Source organism: Opisthocomus hoazin, chromosome 10, assembly GCF_030867145.1.
Source record: "Opisthocomus hoazin isolate bOpiHoa1 chromosome 10, bOpiHoa1.hap1, whole genome shotgun sequence".
NCBI lineage: Eukaryota > Metazoa > Chordata > Aves > Opisthocomiformes > Opisthocomidae > Opisthocomus > Opisthocomus hoazin.
The window spans coordinates 31,422,311-31,440,724 of NC_134423.1; the positions used below are offsets into that span (position 1 = coordinate 31,422,311).

Below are 18,414 nucleotides of genomic sequence, written 5' to 3' on the forward strand. Positions count from 1 at the left end.
CCGGAATAAAACCACGTAATCTTTCATCAGACTCTTGGCTGAATAATCTCCTTACGAAAAGGAAATCCTTTGTTTATTGGCAGCGTGCTTTTCTTTAAGGGGAGCTGGAAATGCATTTGGTGTTGGCCTCAAGTCGTTTTAATTCAGCAACAATAAAATAAATCGGTGCGACGTCTAATCTAATCCCGCGCCTGGGCTGTATCCTGCTGCTTGCGCTCCCACGTAACCAGGAGACCACGAGCTGAAACGCTCCGTTTTCCAAATATTGCTTCTCTCGCCTCCAGCAACAAGGGACTTTAAAAAATGTGAGAAAATTCCTGGTGCAAGGGTGCAAGGCCGGGTGACGCGGGCCGTGGTTGCAGGGACGCTTCCGTGCCTCCTGGTACCCCGCTCCCCTGAATTTCTTCGGAGTCGGCGCCGTCAGGAGGTCGGTTTTGCTCGGTGGGGAGAAGGGGAAGCAGGGTAAAACTACAGAGGTTTTATTCCTGCGTCGGTGACCTCGTAGCAGCCTCTTGGGCCCCGGTTTGTGGCGGTACCCGGGATGCCGGAGTCCTCAGCAACCCTGAGTGCCACCTCCAGCCCGGGCCACCCTCCGTTCGCCTAGGAAACGGGAGTGACAGCTCTGGGACAGAGCAGTGGTCTCTGGCGTTGCCACTTGTCGCTGTTTATAATATGGGGGGGGGGAAAAAAGCACCTTGCATGTGCAGGGAGACGGGTGCGTGGATGGGTGCTCACGGATGCTGTAGGAGCCTACCTGACACCCAGCCGGGGGGGACCAGGCGGCGAGGTGCGAGCCCCGCAGCGCACGGAGCCAGAGCATCCTTAAGCTTGGAAGGGACCCCTAAGCTCATCGAGTGCCACCGTCCCTGGCTCCCGCTGCGCAAAGCCCCCCAGAAAATATAGGACCTGGTTGCCCCCCACCCCGCAGAAGCCGGCGACACGGCCCCGCACCCCGTCAGCGCCCAGAAACCTGCACTGATTTTATATCGCTTTGGAGAAAGGAGAGCTATTGCTGCCCCAGTGCATACCCACTGGTTTTACTGGTGGACCTCGATGACCCACAGCGTGCAGGGGGGACCCCCCCCTTGCGCATCCCGGGGTGGGTGGGGGGGCAGCAGGTGCCTGGGAAGGGGAGCTCGGGTCGGCAAAGAGTTAAAACCCGGCCTTTTCTCCCCAAAGCCGAGCGGCACCCGCTCCCCCCCCCCGCCCCGCCTTGGCTGGGCCCCCCCCACCCCCCCCCCCACCCCGGCTCCGTCACCGCGGCGCGGTCTGACATCACCGCCGCGCACCGCCCGAGCGCCCGGGCTGCGGGAGGGCTGCGGGAGGGCTGCGGGAGGGAGGGCTGCGGGCTCCGCCGCGCCGCCGCCCAGCCGCCCCTCCGCGGGGAGAGCGCAGCGGCACCCCCCACCCCCCCCACCCCCCTCTTCTGCTGGATTTTTTTATTTTTTCCCCTTCTTTTCTCTCTCTCCCCCCCCCCCCCCCCCCCCTCCGCGCATCTCCTGCTCCCCCCCCGCCGCCCGCGGAGCTCGCTCGCCCCTCCGCGACATCCCGCATGACTGTCACCAAGGTAAGGACCTGCCCTCCCGGCCCGGCCCCCCACCCCGCGCCGCTGCTTTTTATCCGTTTGTATTTTATTGTGTTTTTAAATTATTTATTTAATTGCTATTTAGTTTATTCTGATTTATTTCATCATCTTTTATTTAACTATTATTTATTTTATTCTTAATCATTATTTATTTTATCATTATTGATTTTATTTTTATTTATTTAATTATTATTTATTTTATTCTTATTTATTTGATTACTATTCATTTTATTACTATTCATTTTATTATTATTTCCTCGCGTCTCCCTCTGCCACTCCGGCTCTCCCGCTGTGCTGCATTTTTAACCCTTGGAGCCGCCGGCGGGAGGGCGGGGGGGGGTGTGGGTGGGGGTGGGTGGGGGGGCCTGAGCATCCCCCCTCCCCGGGGGGGACCCCACCGTAAGCCGCTTTCCGCGGCCCCTCGGCAGATGCTGCCCCAGACCTCTACAGGTGGCTGCCGGCTTGTTTGGGGGGGGGAGAGACCCCGGGGATGGGGTTGGGGGGGAATTAAGGGGTGGGATGGGGGGGGCTGCGGGGGGGACGGGGCTCGGTGGCGGCTGAGCAAACCCCGAGCAGAGCGGCCGGGTGCGGGAGGCGACGCGGGGCCACTTCGGTCCCCCCAAATCTGCTCTCTGAGCATCTGTGGGATCAGCCCCCCCCTCAGAGCTCGGCTCTCCCAGCTTGTGGGGGGAAAGATTTTGCTTTCCGAGGGCTGTTCCCCGTTCCTCCCCATCCCCGCCATCCCTCACCCCGCGTTCGTCGTCTCCCACTCGCCCCATCCCGCAGCGGGTCGGGGTTGTGCCAGGGTGCATCTCCCACCGGGGTGGTCCGGGACACGCAGCGTCCCGCTGAAGGAGTGGGTGATGTGGCAGCATCCGGAGGAAAGGGGCCAGCTCCGGGCCGTGGGAGCCGTGGGACTTCGGGAGCAGAGAAGTCCAAGCTGGCCCTGCTTGGCCCAAGTCCTCCTCCTCGCTCCGCAGCCCCGACACGAAGGATGCGGTCGTGCCCAGGAGTCTAACGGTTCACGCACCGGAGGGGAAAGAGCAGCCCCCCTGCTTTGGGAAGCCCCCCGGAGCAAAGGGCTGCCTGGCCCCACGGCGGGCAGGGTCTGCCCATAGCTGGGAGGGTCCCGGTGGGCTGCGATCGCCATCCTGGGGATGGGACTGATGGGGACGTGGGGCACGGCACCGAATTACGAAGCCCCCCGGAGCAAAGGGCTGCCTGGCCCCACGGTGGGCAGGGTCTGCCCATAGCTGGGAGGGTCCCGGTGGGCTGCGATCGCCATCCTGGGGATGGGACTGATGGGGACGTGGGGCACGGCACCGAATTACGAAGCCCCCCGGAGCAAAGGGCTGCCTGGCCCCACGGCGGGCAGGGTCTGCCCATAGCTGGGAGGGTCCCGGTGGGCTGCGATCGCCGTCCTGGGGATGGGACTGATGGGGACGTGGGGCACGGCACCGAATTACCCAGCTCGGCGCCTGCAGAGTGGAAGCAAACGGGACTGAAGCCGGTGTGGTCCTTCCCCGAGCCCCAGGGTGGGACGTGGCCGGGGAGGACAGCGGTAGCTGAGCTCTGTTCGCTGCCTTTCACCCCAAATTTCGCTGCGATGACACGCGTGGGCACACACGTGTTGGCACGAGCGCGCCGGCAGCCCGCGGGCCGACGCTGGCGTGTGCCCAGGGTCCCCAGCGAAGATGCTGGGGGGGGGATCGCTCTCTCCCACCTTCTTCCCCCGCGGACAACTCGCATTTTCCCTGCTTGGCTTTAGCTGGGCGCTCACCGGCGTTTGCTGCTGGGTGTTTCCGTGTGCCTGGCGCTGCGTCGTGCCCTCCCGCAGCCCCTGCCCGCGCCACGAACCCGCACCCGTGGCCAGGATAAACGCGCATCTCCAGCCCTTCTGGGTGCTGAGAGACGGGCTGGTGGAAAGGTCAGCCGGGTTACGAGAACCACAAATTCACCGGCACCGAGCGTCACAGCTGTAAGCCCGGCTGATTAATTTGTAGTGCTCGTTAACAGATTTTTTATTTTTTTTTCCTGAGTGCAAATAGATTTATGCAGAGCTACGCTGAGAAAAGGCCGCGGGGCTGGAAGGAAAGCACCGTCGGTAGGGTGGGGAACCTCAGCTGTGAATTTTCAGGGCATGGAGGTGTAAACTGGGAAGATCTACACCATGTGCACAAAGTAAGCTTCCACCAAAGCAGCGAAAGGCGTTAGCACACCCCAGAGATTTGATTTCCTGCGGTACGGACTATCCCGGCGCAAGCTAAAGGAAAACTGGGAGCAGGGTCCTGACCTGCCCTGGCATCGGGGTCTTGCCAGGCGGTTTGGGATGCAGACCCCGGCACTGAGGTGGCGAACGTGGCCTGTGCTCACCAGTCCGTCCCCTGGGCTGGACCGCATGGCCCAGGCGGACGTGGTGGGGGAGGACAGAATCACAGAATCACAGCATGGTGGGGGTTGGAAGGGACCTCTGTGAGTCACCCAGTCCAACGCCCTGCCGAAGTAGGGTCACCCAGAGCAGGCTGTAGAGGACCTTGTCCAGGCGGGTCCAGAAAGTGGCACCCGTGGGAGAGGAGACCCTTTTTCTGTGTGTTTGTGGCTGCCAGGAGTCAGTGCGAGGTGGGGGCTCGGGGAAGGGTCCGGTGACCCACGGCTGAGTGACTGGGGGGGTTTGGGGACTGGGAATCTGCAGTGCTGTGTCCAGTTCTGGGCTTCCCAGTTTCAGAAAGATGAGGAGCTACTGGAGAGAGTCCAGCGGAGGGCTACGAGGATGAGGAGGGGACTGGAGCATCTCTCCTGCGAGGAGAGGCTGAGGGAGCTGGGCTTGTTCAGCCTGGAGAAGAGAAGGCTGCGAGGGGACCTTAGAAATGCTTATAAATATCTGCAGGGTGGGGGTCAGGAGGCTGGGGCCAGACTCTTTCCAGTGGTGCCCAGCGACAGGACAAGGGGCAATGGGCACAAACTGAAGCAGAGGAAGCTCCAGCTGAACCCGAGGAAGAACTTCTTCCCTCTGAGGGTGACGGAGCCCTGGCCCAGGCTGCCCAGGGAGGCTGTGGAGTCTCCTTCTCTGGAGATATTCCAGCCCCGCCTGGACAAGGTCCTGTGCAGCCTGCTCTGGGTGACCCTGCTTGGGCAGGGGGCTGGGCTGGGTGACCCACAGAAGGCCCTGCCAACCCCCACCATGCTGGGATCCTGGGATTCTGTGAATCGCTTGCATGTTCCCACACTGGGGCAGGCAAAGGGGGGAGCCCCGGGGGGAGTTGCGGGGTCTTTGCGTCCCGCCCAGCTGCAGGTGTCTGACTAAAACCAGTCAAGCCCACAGCTCCCAGTGCTGCCAAGGACAGGCCTTTGTGGCGTTCCTGCCACATCTCCTCCCACGCTGGGGCCGTGTCGCAGGTGCGATGGGGAGGACTTCACAAACTTTGCAAACACTCCCGAGCAATTCGTTCTCAGGGGAAAACTGATTTGAAGATGGATTTGAAAATCGGGCAGAGCTGTCCTAGCGCAAGCCCGAGGCGTGGGAAGGCACAAAAAGCTTTTCTTGGGGGGGTGGGGGGGCTAGGGGGAAGCGAGGAGGGGGCAGAAATACCTGCTGTCAGTATGTGAAACGAGCTGGTTTTGCCCGTGTCCCCAGCCACCCGCTTCCCTCCCACGGGAAGAAATGCAAGGAGCTGCAGCACATCCCCAGAGCTCGCTCTTCTGGAGGAGTTTGCTACCCGGGAGAGCTTAAGTAGATTAAAAATAGGATGGAGAAGGACCGGCTGACGTGCAAAGAGAGCCCACGTCTGACGCTTGGGGATCTGCCCAAATTCTGTGACACCTCCGTGCCATGATGTGCCACACCAGCTCTTCCCGGCCAGAGCTTTCTCCAGGCTCTTCAAGAAGAGCCACTGAGGTGCTGGACTTCATCTGAGAAGGTGCTGTAGGAATCAGGACCAGCTTCATCCCAGCTGGTCCTGCAAGGGTCTTGGGCTCGGCATGAAATCCACGCCGTGCCGTGCCGTGCTGTGATGTGCCACACCAGCCCTTCCCAGCCAGAGCTTTCTCCAGGCTCTTCAAGAAGAGCCACCGAGGTGGTGGCCTTCAGCTGAGAAGGTGCTGTAGGAATCAGGGCCAGCTTCATCCCAGGTGGTCCTGCAAGGGTCTTGGGCTCGGCATGAAATGCCACACCGTGCCGTGCCATGATGTGCCACATCAGCCCTTCCCAGCCAGAGCTTTCTCCAGGCTCTTCAAGAAGAGCCACCGAGGTGGTGGCCTTCAACTGAGAAGGTGCTGTAGGAATCAGGGCCAGCTTCATCCCAGCTGGTCCTGCAAGGGTCTTGGGCTCGGCATGAAATGCCACGCCGTGCTGTGCTGTGCCGTGATGTGCCACACCAGCCCTTCCCAGCCAGAGCTTTCTCCAGGCTCTTCAAGAACAGCCACTGAGGTGTTGGACTTCAACTGAGAAGGTGCTGTAGGAATCAGGGCCAGCTTCATCCCAGCTGGTCCTGCAAGGGTCTTGGACTCGGGTTTGGGTTCTGTGGCTTGCAAACCAAAAACCAGCCCACCTGCGTTATCCGTAAAGCAAAGGGTCCATGCTGTGAAGCTAAAGTCTGCTTGCAGAAGCGATAGGTGAACCCTCCTGGATTTCATGGCGAGGAGGGCATTGCTCAGTGGCCGTGGTTTGCTGGGGCTGGGTGAGTAGTTCCTCGCCCCGGGTGACTTTCCGCTTTGCAGCAGGGAGCAGGAGGAGCACGAAGCCAGGCGGCGCGGGGCTCGGGGCAGAAGGGATGTGAGTCACGGGATGGAGAACAGACGTGGGAGGGAAGAGCCCGCGGCTGGGCTCTCCGGGTTTATTGGCCGTCGAAAGGGAGACGGGATCTCTGGGGATGCGCAAGTGGGAATCCTGCGGTCGGGGAGACAAATTTAACCTCCGAGCAGGGCTTGTGCCGGGTGTGTTTTGGCAGGCAGAGGCATGGCAGAAGTCCCGTGGTATGGCAATGGTGCTTCCAGCCCCCATCCGTTGCCGGAGGCTGTTTCCAAAGCCCTAAATATAATTAACCGTGAACACAAGTTAGTGGAGGCCTGGGGGCGTGTTAATTTTGGAATATAGTTCTACAATGACTGGAAGTTTTCCTAAAAGATGCAGTTTACAAGAGGATGCCATCTGGGAGGTCACAGAATCACAGAATCACAGAATAGTAGGGGTTGGAAGGGACCTCTGTGGGTCATCTAGTCCCGCGGTGTGCATTAGCCTGAATTATCCTGTGGTCTCCTCTGGCTTTATTATGTATTAATTGGCATTAGTCGTCGAGCCACGCTGCCGAAACAACGGCCTCGTCCATCGTTCAGCAGGCAGGGGAAGCCAAGACCAAAAACCCAGAGAGGAAACTGCAACTACGGCCTGTCGCGATCAAACGTGGTCGGCAAAGAAATGATGCCCTGACACTGGTTAATAGTAATTAGGGTTAATAGTAATCAGGGTCCTGCACCTGGGGAGGAACAACCTCATGCACCAGTACAGGCTTGGGGTGGACCTGCTGGAGAGCAGCTCTGCGGAGAGGGACCTGGGTGTGCTGGTGGACGACAGGGTGACCATGAGCCAGCAGTGTGCCCTGGGTGCCAAGAAAGCCAATGGAATCCTGGGGTGCATCAAGAAGAGTGTGGCCAGCAGGACGAGGGAGGTTCTCCTTCCCCTCTACACTGCCCTGGTGAGGCCTCATCTAGAGTACTGTGTCCAGTGCTGGGCTCCCCAGTTCAAGAAAGATGAAGAGCTACTGGAGAGAGTCCAGCGGAGGGTTATGAGGATGAGGAGGGGACTGGAGCATCTGTCCTATGAGGAGAGGCTGAGGGAGCTGGGCTTGTTCAGCCTGAAGAAGAGAAGGCTGCGAGGGGACCTTATAAATGCCTACAAATATCTGAAGGGTGGGTGTCAGGAGGATGGGGCCAAGCTCTTTTCAGTGGTGCCCAGTGACAGGACAAGGGGCAATGGGCACAAACTGAGGCACAGGAAGTTCCGTCTGAACATGAGGAAGAACTTCTTCCTTCTGAGGGTGACGGAGCCCTGGCCCAGGCTGCCCAGGGAGGCTGTGGAGTCTCCTTCTCTGGAGATATTCAAGACCCGCCTGGACAAGGTCCTGTGCAGCCTGCTCTGGGTGACCCTGCTTGGGCCGGGGGTTGGACTAGATGACCCACAGAGGTCCCTTCCAACCCCTACTATTCTGTGATTCTGTGATTCTGTAATTACCGCCGAGGCCTGTGATGGGGAGGGTACGGTCACAACGCCGTGATGTTCCTGATGGCAAGGCGCAGCGCCCGCTGCCGTGTCGCTGAGGGCAGATCCAGAGCATCTGGGGCCAGCGCTGGTCCCACGGAAAAGCTGGTAGGGGTTCCATCAGTGAGAAGCTCAGCTGAAGGGATTGGGCCGTGTTGGTGGGGAAGATGGCTTTGCAGAAGTCAGGCTTTGGACGGCACAGCTCGACTTTATTCATGGAGAAATAACGGGTGAAGTCTTCTCTGGGTGGTTTGCGGAAAGGGAATTTGATGAATCACAGAATCACAGAATCACAGAATGGTCAGGGCTGGAAGGGACCTCTGTGGGTCACCCAGTCCAACCCCCTGCCCAAGCAGGGTCACCCAGAGCAGGCTGTAGAGGACCTTGTCCAGGCGGGTCTGGAATATCTCCAGAGAAGGAGACTCCACAACCTCCCTGGGCAGCCTGGGCCAGGGCTCCGGCACCCTCAGAGGGAAGAAGTTCTTCCTCAGGTTCAGCTGGAGCTTCCTCTGCTTCAGTTTGTGCCCGTTGTCCCTTGTCCTGTCGCTGGGCACCACTGGAAAGAGCTTGGCCCCATGAAGCGCAGTGTGCACTCTGATGCTGGAGAAATGGCTCCAAATAATATGAATAAAATTGTATATATTATTTTATTATTATTATTATATAAAATATTAATTAAAAACCCTCATCTTAATGGATCAGGCATCAAGCTAGCCAACACCTCTAGAAAACAGAATCATGGGATTTATCGTTGCGTGGGGATTTGCTCATGGTGTTCGCCTCAGCAGGGCTCCCGCAGCCCTGAGCCCGCCGGCGCGGTGCTGTGACCAAGGGCGGATGCTCTTCCCGGTGGCAGAGGGGCACGGAGGCAGAAACAACCCACGGAGGGCATGGCAGGAGCGGGGCTTGCTCTGCCTCTCGCTGCCTGAAAATCCCTATATTTTCCGTTGGGGTTCAGCGGCGTGGAGTCTGGAAAAGCCTAGAAATACATAATTGTGTGGAACATCTTCCCGAGGTGGGTGCGAGGCAGGTCTGGAGGGGTGCTGGCTCTGCTGGAGGAGCTGCGATGGGTGCGATGGGTGGAGGTCGTGGAACGGCGTGCGGTGCCGCAGCTGGAAGGGGTAGCGAGGCCACGTTGCGTACCAGCTGCCCCGGGGTGGCACAAGGCGGTCGCCTGAACGGTTCATGGAGCGCAGAACAAGTCCCCTTGTTTCCAGCACGGACGATGCTCGCTAATCTGTAGCTTTGGTGGGATTTCTGGGGGTGGGGAAAAAGCATAACGGGCCGCTTTCAGTCTAAAAATGGAAGCTCCCCGATTCACGAAGCCTTGCTCTCATCAAAGGCAACTTGTCTGGCCTGCGGCTTTTTAATGAGTTTTAATTGTGATTCAATGCAGCGTTGATCTGGTGCTTTAACATTGCCCGGCCGCGCCGGCAGGCTGGCTGGGCACGGTAATTCATACCCTGCAAACGCAACGCGGGGTCGCCCCCCCCCCGTCCTCCTTCTTTTCATGGAAATTTTATCAAATGATGAATAGTTCGATTCATTACCCAGCTAGGAGAGAGCTCCAAGGAGTCAAATCCCGGATTCCTATCTCCCGAGTCAGTCTGCAATTACCCAGATCTGGCAGCCGGCAAAAATCTACGTGACGGAGCCAGCTGCTGAGAGCCCCCCACAAATCTGCGAATCCCATCGTTCCCGGGCTGCGAGGGGACCGGTGCCAAGCGCAGCTCCCAGAAAGCCCGCGCTCCTTTCTTCGTCGCCAAGCTGTTGGCAAAGCCCCCTCGCTGCGGCTCTCCGGCCGGAGTCGGGCTGCAGAGCCTCCAGCATCGCCGTGAAAAGCCCCGGGAGAAAAATCTGCCCGGGGAGGGGCTGTGCCAGGGCAGTGCTGGAGCAGCCAAGGTCTTGCTTGAGTTGCAGAGAATGGAGAATGGAGAGCAGCTCTGCGGAGAGGGACCTGGGTGTCCTGGTGGACAACAGGGTGACCACGAGCCAGCAGCGTGCCCTGGGTGCCAAGAAGGCCAATGGGATCCTGGGGTGCATGAGGAGGAGTGTGGGCAGCAGGGCGAGGGAGGTTCTCCTCCCCCTCTGCTCTGCCCTGGGGAGGCCCCATCTGCAGTGCTGTGTCCAGTGCTGGGCTCCCCAGTTCCAGAAAGATGAGGAGCTACTGGAGAGAGTCCAGCGGAGGGCTACGAGGATGAGGAGGGGACTGGAGCATCTCTGCTGCGAGGAGAGGCTGAGAGAGCTGGGCTTGTTCAGCCTGGAGAAGAGAAGGCTGAGAGGGGACCTTCGAAATGCCTCTAAATATCTGCAGGGTGGGTGTCAGGAGGATGGGGCCAGACTCTTTGCAGTGGTGCCCAGCGACAGGACGAGGGGCAACGGGCACAAACTGAAGCAGAGGAAGCTCCAGCTGAACCCGAGGAAGAACTTCTTCCCTCTGAGGGTGACGGAGCCCTGGCCCAGGCTGCCCAGGGAGGTTTTGGAGTCTCCTTCTCTGGAGACATTCCAGACCTGCCTGGACAAGGTCCTCTACAACCTACTGTAGGTGACCCTGCTTGGGCAGGGGGTTGGACTGGGTGACCCACAGAGGCCCCTTCCAACCCCTAACATTCTGTGATTCTGTGATTCTGTGAGAAATTGGGCTAAAACCTCAGCCCCGAGACAGTGTTGGGGTCCTGCTATGGCAGCGCAGCTGGTGAGCGTGATGGAGCCCCTTCTTAATGGGAAACCTGGGTAGGCTCGCGTGGGGCAGGGTGACAGCCGCCTCCTCGCTGCACCAAACATGAGGCTTTCCAACCTCTTGCTCCGTGCTCACGTCAGATGACGGCCGAGGAAGCACCTGCTTCTGCTCAGCGCCGGGACCCAGCCCAACCCCCTGCCCAAGCAGGGTCACCCAGAGCAGGGGGCACAGCACCGCATCCAGGCGGGGCTGGAATATCTCCAGAGAAGGAGACTCCACAGCCTCCCTGGGCAGCCTGGGCCAGGGCTCCATCACCCTCAGAGGGAAGAAGTTCTTCCTCGGGTTCAGCTGGAGCTTCCTCTGCTTCAGTTTGTGCCTGTTGCCCCTTGTCCTGTCGCTGGGCACCACTGGAAAGAGTCTGGCCCCGTCCTCCTGACCCCCTGCAGATATTTAGAGGCATTTCTGAGGTCCCCTCTCAGCCTTCTCTTCTCCAGGCTGAACAAGCCCAGCTCCCTCAGCCTCTCCTCGTAGGAGAGATGCTCCAGTCCCCTCCTCATCCTCGTAGCCCTCCGCTGGACTCTCTCCAGTAGCTCCTCATCTTTCTGGAACTGGGGAGCCCAGCACTGGACACAGCACTGCAGATGGGGCCTCACTAGGGCAGAGCAGAGGAGGAGGAGAACCTCCCTTGACCTGCTGGCCACTCTCCTCTTCCCGGGGGGTTCACAGCTCCGGGTCGGTTCACTACCAACCTCTGGCAAAGCATCTCTTTGGCTACTCTCTTAAGTGCAAAGAAACCTGATTTTACAGCGTTGTGTGCTAAAATAGGCGGAAAAATAGGGAAAAGGCGAGACTCGAGGCTGCGCCGGATGCGTGGACATCACGGGGCAGACGAGGGATGTCACAAGCGCTGCTCTGTGAGCTTCCCTGCGCTCTTGTTTGTGCCTCAACAACAAGTCTCTGCTTCTGTGGATGGTTTCCCTCTCGCTGGGAGCGGGGGCACAAGGCCGAGCTTGTCCGGGCTCCGGCTGCCCGGCGGGCACCGCGCGGGCTGGCAGCGGGGGGGTCCGTGCCTCCCGCATCCCAGCCCCAGCCGTCCTGTGACCTTCATCCACCCAGGTGCTGGGAAACGGGTGTCTGAATATTTAGAAAATAATGTTTGTTTTTTCTTCTTCTTCTTCTTTTTTTTTTTTTTTTTTGTCCTTTCCTTCTCTTTCGGAAAACTTTTGCCCCCAACTGGGATAAACTTCCAAAAAACCTTTGCAGTTTTGTAAGCTGTCCAGGAGCGAATGGCTCCGTGCGGGAGCGGCTGGGACGGGGAGGGAGCTGCCGGAGCTGGGGCTGTGGGATGCTGCCCTGTGCCCCGAGCAGCACCCCGGGGTGCTCCTTCCTGGGGAACATTTGGGGGTTTTTGGGTGGAAAACAGCCGATGTTTGAGCTGCTCACCCTGCGTTAGAAAAGCCCTGTTTGCCAGAATAAATAAGTTTCTGTGGTTCATGCCCTGTACAAAGCTGGGGCTTAGTGGGGATTTTTGTTTTCAAGCTATCGCAAAAGTACAAATATTTGTGTCCCTGCTCATGGCAGGGGGGTTGGAACCAGATGATCTTTAAGGTCCCTTCCAACCCAAACCATTCCATGATTCTGTGATTCTAGTGCTCCCAGCAGTCCCTTTTGCCCTGACTTTTTCACCCTCGCCCACCCCCCAGCATCTTCCCAAGTAGTTTCTCACCCGTGGGGTCAGCAGCCGCCCTTCTCCCCACTGTCCCCAGCCCTTTGATACCCGTGCGTGTGGCTTTTCACCTCTTCACGGTTAAAAAGCAGGTGAGTTTAGGAGGGGTTGGATTTATGGCATCGTCCCGCCGGAGGCTTTCTCTTGTTGTACAGGCAGCCCCGCTTATTCTGGTTTAAACTGCTGGATCCTGGCTGGAAAAAACCTCTCGTAACCAAGTCTCTTGACTCGGTCTTCTTGATGACGTGGGACGCGATGTGAAATAACGCTCACGGGCGAGCGCCTGGCTCGGTTACCCGCTCATCTCAACGCGTGAAAAGAGACTTTTTTTTCCCCCTCTCTGATCTTCCTAAAAACCTCTCGAGTTGGGGGAAAAAGCGTGCAATACTTTCGCCCTCAAGGAAAACGTTACTCCGAGAAGCTGGAGGAGGATAAAATCCTGTGGTCGGTGACCCAGGGCAGCTCCGGGGGGCCCGAAGCGCTTTGTGCTTCGTCGGGATGTTCCCGCCGGCTTCGCGGGGTGGGAAGGAGTTGGGAAACAGAGTGGGAGGAAAATTGCGCTTGTTTACCGACTCTATCGACGGGCGTGAGATTTGTGTTTCTTCTCAGCACGCGGGCACAGGGGGGGTTTGGTTTGCCTCCCCCACAAGGTTTCCTGGGGAAAAAATGGTCCGAAATGGGGGCCCTGCCGGTACCGCAAATGCCGGTGCCAGGGATGCTTCTTGCATCGCTCCCGGGCGCTCCGGGCCATCCGTGGGACCCTGTGAAGGGCCCGGGGTGGGTGGGAAGCAGCACCGTGGTCCAGGAGGGATGGGGACTGGCAGTGACAGTCCGGTCCCAGGGCCAGGAGACATCTGGCCTTGCTTTTTCCCAGCGGCTTGGGAAGAGGAGAGGCTCTTCCCAGGCAGTCAGGGGTCTCTAGAAAGGAGAAATCGTTGAGAAGTTGAACTCCAGGGAAATCCCAGTCACTTCCTTCCAGGCTGGAAAAACCTCAGCTGGCAGATATCGTTTCAGAAATGTTCATCTGTCTTTTGTCTTTTGTTTAGACCATGTTAATGGGTTTAATCCGTAATATTTCTAAAATCAATGTAATGCTCTTTACGAGCTGGATAAACACGGAGCTCTCTTTGCCTCTTCTCCTGGTCTGCGTGCTAAGGACAAGTGGCTTTCCCAAAGCAAACCATACCTGCCAAAAATCCCATCTCAGCCCCCTCTCCCAGCTCCGGGGTCACCATCAGGGAGCTGGGGTGCACCCAGCACCCCAAGGGATGCAGCAGCAGAGCTCTGGCTCTTGGCGGCTCAGCCCCGCTTTGTGGGGGGACACCAAGTCAAAGCAACTCTGTGGTGGTGGGGGGTCTCAGCCCCGTGGGAGCTCTGCCCTGGGCTTGTACCACTGCCTGGTGTCCCCAGTCTCTCCTCTGCCTGGACGTTGCCCCAGGGCTGACAGCATCACAGCGTCACTCATCCGAGCACAGCATCGTTCCTGGGTGCTGGGCGCTGCTCGTCCTGCTGCAGAGCACCCATCGAGGTGCTGGGGGGCCGGCGTGGGGCGAAGCCGATGCAGGGACGTCTGCATTTCCACCACAACCTTGGAAACCGCCTTTCGGAGCGTCCCAGTGTGCTGCTGTCCTTGGCCCCGTTGCTGGGCTGCTCTGACAGGGCTGTGGGTGCGTGGGGCAGGGGGAGACCACGGGATGCCCAGCGTGACCCCCTCGCAGGGGAGCGTCCCCCCACGGAGCTGCACGGCAGCCCCGGTCCCTCTCCTCGGGTCACAGGTGAGCGTGGGGCAACCCAAATGCCCCCCTCGAGCGTGGCCATCGCTCCTGCACCAACGTATCTCGCCGTCGGAGTCGGTGTCGGCGGGGTCTGTCCCTCTCCGCTGCCGTCCCTGCCATGGGGAGAGGTTGGGTGGGTGGGTGTGCGGGTGGGGGGACCTTCCCGGGGTGCAGCAGGAGCAGAGGGAGCCACGTCAGCACTGCTGCTCCTGCACTGCAAGGCAATTAAATCCATCATCTCGTTAATTCCCTACAGCTAACAGGCAAATGCAAAACCCCACGGGTGAGGGCACAGTGAATTCAGCATCAAACGCCGAGTCTGGTTTTTCGATACAGCCTTAACGCAGCGTTTGGTCTGGGGGCTCTGCAGGTGTCCCACGCGCCAGCATCCGACCCGCCGCTGGGCTGGCAGCAGCCCCCGCCGTCACCCCCGGCCACCTCCTCTCTACCCTGGCAGAGATTTTCGCTTTGGCAGAGTTTTTCTGCCAAGAACTCCAATGGGATCCCGGGGTGCATCAAGAGGAGTGTGGGCAGCAGGGCGAGGGAGGTTCTCCTCCCCCTCTGCTCTGCCCTGGGGAGGCCCCATCTGCAGTGCTGTGTCCAGTGCTGGGCTCCCCAGTTCCAGAAAGATGAGGAGCTACTGGAGAGAGTCCAGCGGAGGGCTGCGAGGATGAGGAGGGGACTGGAGCATCTCTCCTATGAGGAGAGGCTGAGGGAGCTGGGCTTGTTCAGCCTGGAGAAGAGAAGGCTGAGAGGGGACCTTCGAAATGCCTCTAAATATCTGCAGGGTGGGGGTCAGGAGGATGGGGCCAGACTCTTTCCAGTGGTCCCCAGCGACAGGACAAGGGGCAACGGGCACAAACTGAAGCAGAGGAAGTTCCGTCTGAACCCGAGGAAGAACTTCTTCCCTCTGAGGGTGACGGAGCCCTGGCCCAGGCTGCCCAGGGAGGCTGTGGAGTCTCCTTCTCTGGAGATATTCCAGCCCTGGCTGGACGCGGTGCTGTGCAGCCTGCTCTGGGTGACCCTGCTTGGGCAGGGGGTTGGGCTGGGTGACCCACAGAGGGCCCTTCCAGCCGTGACCATTCTGGGATTCTGTGATTTGCCGTGCGGTCCGCAGCTCATCCCCTCCGCTGCCGCCCGGCTGTGCCGGGCAGGGCCAAGCCCAGCGGGACGAAGGGGATGGGATCGTGACAGCCTTTTTTATGTGTTTTATGGGACACGGTTTTTCTGAGGCCCCGCTCAGTGCATTTATTCCGGTGTTTATTGGAGCCCCAAGGTGTTTCCTGCGGTGGGTGCAGAGCTGGAGCCCTTCGCTCCGCTTCCCTCCACTGCTCCAGCTGTTTGTGCCATCAGCCAGATGCATAAATAAGGAGAAAACGAGGAGCTTCGCTGGCTGCTGTAGGATTTGGGTCTCCGAAGTGTTGTCAGGGGCTCTGCCCTGCTCTGCAGACTGCGAGTGTGGAAGGGCTGGTGGGGATGGGCGAGACGGGGTCTCTTGTGGGTGGTACGAACACACAGGAGCGTGGGAGAGATGCTCCAGCACCGCATCCCGGCAGGAGCCGGTGAGAACGGAGCCGGTGGGGTGGGACGGGAGCAGGAGGACCCTCTCCCCACACGGCTGATTCACCCCTCGCCCCGGGAGAAGAGGGGCCGATGGCTCTTCACCCTGCTGTGAAGGCTACCAGGGGCAAGGACCAGCGTGCCAGGGGCAAGGACCAGTGTGCCCACGGCTCTGCTGAGCTCTGCGCCCGGAGCTCCACGTTGTGTCAGCAAAGCAAAAATTATGGATTGCTCACCAGCTTTTCACAGGGATCAAACCCACCTCAGGACCAGGGGAAAAAGGCTTCTTCCCAAGGAGGAGACTTGTTTCTCTGTTCTTGCGGATTTATAGCTAATTTGGGTTGTGCATAACAAATTTTTTACTGAGGGATCGAAACACGCGTGGGGCAACTTGGTCTAAAACCAAAAGCAGCTTCAGGATGCTGAGGGCGTGTGGGACTGTGTCCCCGGCGCTGGCAACGGAGCCCTTCCAGGCGGCATTTCTGCCCTCTGCCAGCCCTGGAGGGGCTTGCACGGGGCTGCGTGGGGCGCGGGGGCAAGCGGGGCTGTGGCCGTCCCCCAGCCCGGCCTGGGAGCCACCACGCTCCCACGGCAGCGAGGGATGGATGAGATCCCACCGTGCTGCTGATGTTATCTTGGAGACAAAACTACCACGCCGGCCAAGCCATAATAGCTGCGGGGAGGCTCGGGGGGGAGTTTATTTTGCATTATCGACATAGTTGCTCTGTGATGGGACACGTAGTTTTGCCTCTCTCATAAATACCCATAATCTGCTTTTTAGTGGTCAATATATGATCCTGCACGGACTCCAAGCAGCGATCAAACCCCTTCTTCCCCTCCCGCCCCTGTGACTTTCTCAGGCTGGGGGGACTTGGTGTCGGGGCTCCGATCGCCATCGCTGCCACCCGGGTTCGGGTGCGGGGGGCTCCGGCCGCTGTCCCCCGACGCCTGGGGCTGCTCCTGGGGGGAACACGGCAGCAAGCTGCGGCCGTCAGCCTGCGCTGGGTTCCGTGCAAGCTGCCTGCTTCCAAAGGTCAGGCCAGTGCTGCTTCCAGAGAGAAATTCTAAAATTGAAGCCTTCGAAATCGCGCCGTTTTAAAGGCTCGCACGGCGGCAGGGTGCAAAATGGCTTTTCCCTGCGGCGGAGTGCAGCCCCCCCATTTCTTCTCCTTGCCAAAGCTGGTTGTGCTGAAAACATCCAGGAAAAAAAAGCATTCCCCCTGCTGTGTTTCCCCAAGGAAGGGGCTTGGCACCCAGCCCCTCGGCAGCGGCATCGCGTCATCCCCGCGCAGGGCTTGGGGCCGGACCACGCCGGTGCTTCGGGGGCTTGGGGGGAGCCGCTGCCCCGCCGGCTCGCTTCGCCTGGGCGTAGGAATCGCTGATGCTTCGCACCCCGCTGCTGGTCCTGGGGGTCCTGGGGTTCGTGAGCACGTTGGCTGCGTATGAGTTGGGCAATGAGTTGGCATCACATTCAAGAAAGATGAGGAGCTACTGGAAAGTCCAGCGGAGGGCTACGAGGATGATGGGGGGACTGGAGCATCTCTCCTACGAGGAGAGGCTGAGGGAGCTGGGCTTGTTCAGCCTGGAGAAGAGAAGGCTGAGAGGGGACCTTCGAAATGCCCATAAATATCTGCAGGGTGGGGGTCAGGAGGACGGGGCCAGACTCTGTTCAGTGGTGCCCAGCGACAGGACGAGGGGCAACGGGCACAAACTGAAGCAGAGGAAGCTCCAGCTGAACCCGAGGAAGAACTTCTTCCCTCTGAGGGTGCCGGAGCCCTGGCCCAGGCTGCCCAGGGAGGCTGTGGAGTCTCCTTCTCTGGAGATATTCCAGCCCCGCCTGGACGCGGTGCTGTGCAGCCTGCTCTGGGTGACCCTGCTTGGGCAGGGGCTGGGCTGGGTGACCCCCAGAGGCCCCTTCCAGCCCCGACCATGCTGGGATTCTGTAATGTGCCGTGTACGTGAATGCCTCCGTTTGCGAACGGTCTCGGGAGTGAAAACTGTGTTGGAATTACTTTGTTCTTTAGAAGCGGGCAGGCTTTGTGTGTTTTCTCTCAGCCTCCCGGGACGGCGAATTGAATGTTTTTTGCTTTCCCTCTCTGCGCAGAGCTCTTGTCGAGTCGATGAGAGACCTCCACAAGCCTAGCGTGCTGGGAAGCAAGCGCGGCAGCCCGGTGAGTGTCCCGCGCAGGGCACGGTAATAAGGCCGGGACGGAGAGATGCGTAGAAACGGCAGCTGAGCCCACGCGAGCCACGGGGCTGGCCGGCTGCCTCTGCTCTGAGGTCCCTCAGCATGAAAGAGGAACCGCTTCATTTCCACCAGAGGCTCGGCATTGCTTGGCCCGCGCCCTTCTGAGTCCAGCTTGGGCTGCAGACGCGCCCGGGTGGCCCGGCCGAAGCGTCGGTCCCGTCGGTCCTTGGCGTGGCTGGATCTGGGCGTTGGGACGCGTTTGGTGGCCGGATCGCGGCTGCGCGCTGCCAGCATGCGTTGCTCTCCGTGGCGGAATGGTTGTTAAAATGAGGGACAGGAACATCTCTCCTACGAGGAGAGGCTGAGGGAACTGGGCTTGTTCAGCCTGGAGAAGAGAAGGCTGCGAGGGGACCTTAGAAATGCCTCTAAATATCTGCAGGGTGGGGGTCAGGAGGACGGGGCCAGACTCTTTCCAGTGGTGCCCAGCGACAGGACAAGGGGCAACGGGCACAAACTGAAGCAGAGGAAGCTCCAGCTGAACCCGAGGAAGAACTTCTTCCCTCTGAGGGTGCCGGAGCCCTGGCCCAGGCTGCCCAGGGAGGCTGTGGAGTCTCCTTCTCTGGAGATATTCCAGCCCCGCCTGGACA

The 18,414-nt window shown here is 59.5% G+C and overlaps 1 protein-coding gene across 1 annotated transcript in view; it reads left to right on the forward strand.

Annotated features, from left to right (window-relative positions):
• Nucleotides 1-1,462: 1,462 nt before the first annotated feature.
• Nucleotides 1,463-18,414, forward strand: part of CORO2B (coronin 2B) — a 50,923-nt gene continuing 33,971 nt past the window's right edge. Inside the window, exons 1-2 of the mRNA XM_075431991.1 lie at nt 1,463-1,567; nt 17,684-17,750. Of these exons, the coding sequence (XP_075288106.1) occupies nt 17,700-17,750 (51 nt within the window). The 5' untranslated portion in view covers nt 1,463-1,567; nt 17,684-17,699. The remainder of the gene's footprint in view (nt 1,568-17,683; nt 17,751-18,414) is intronic.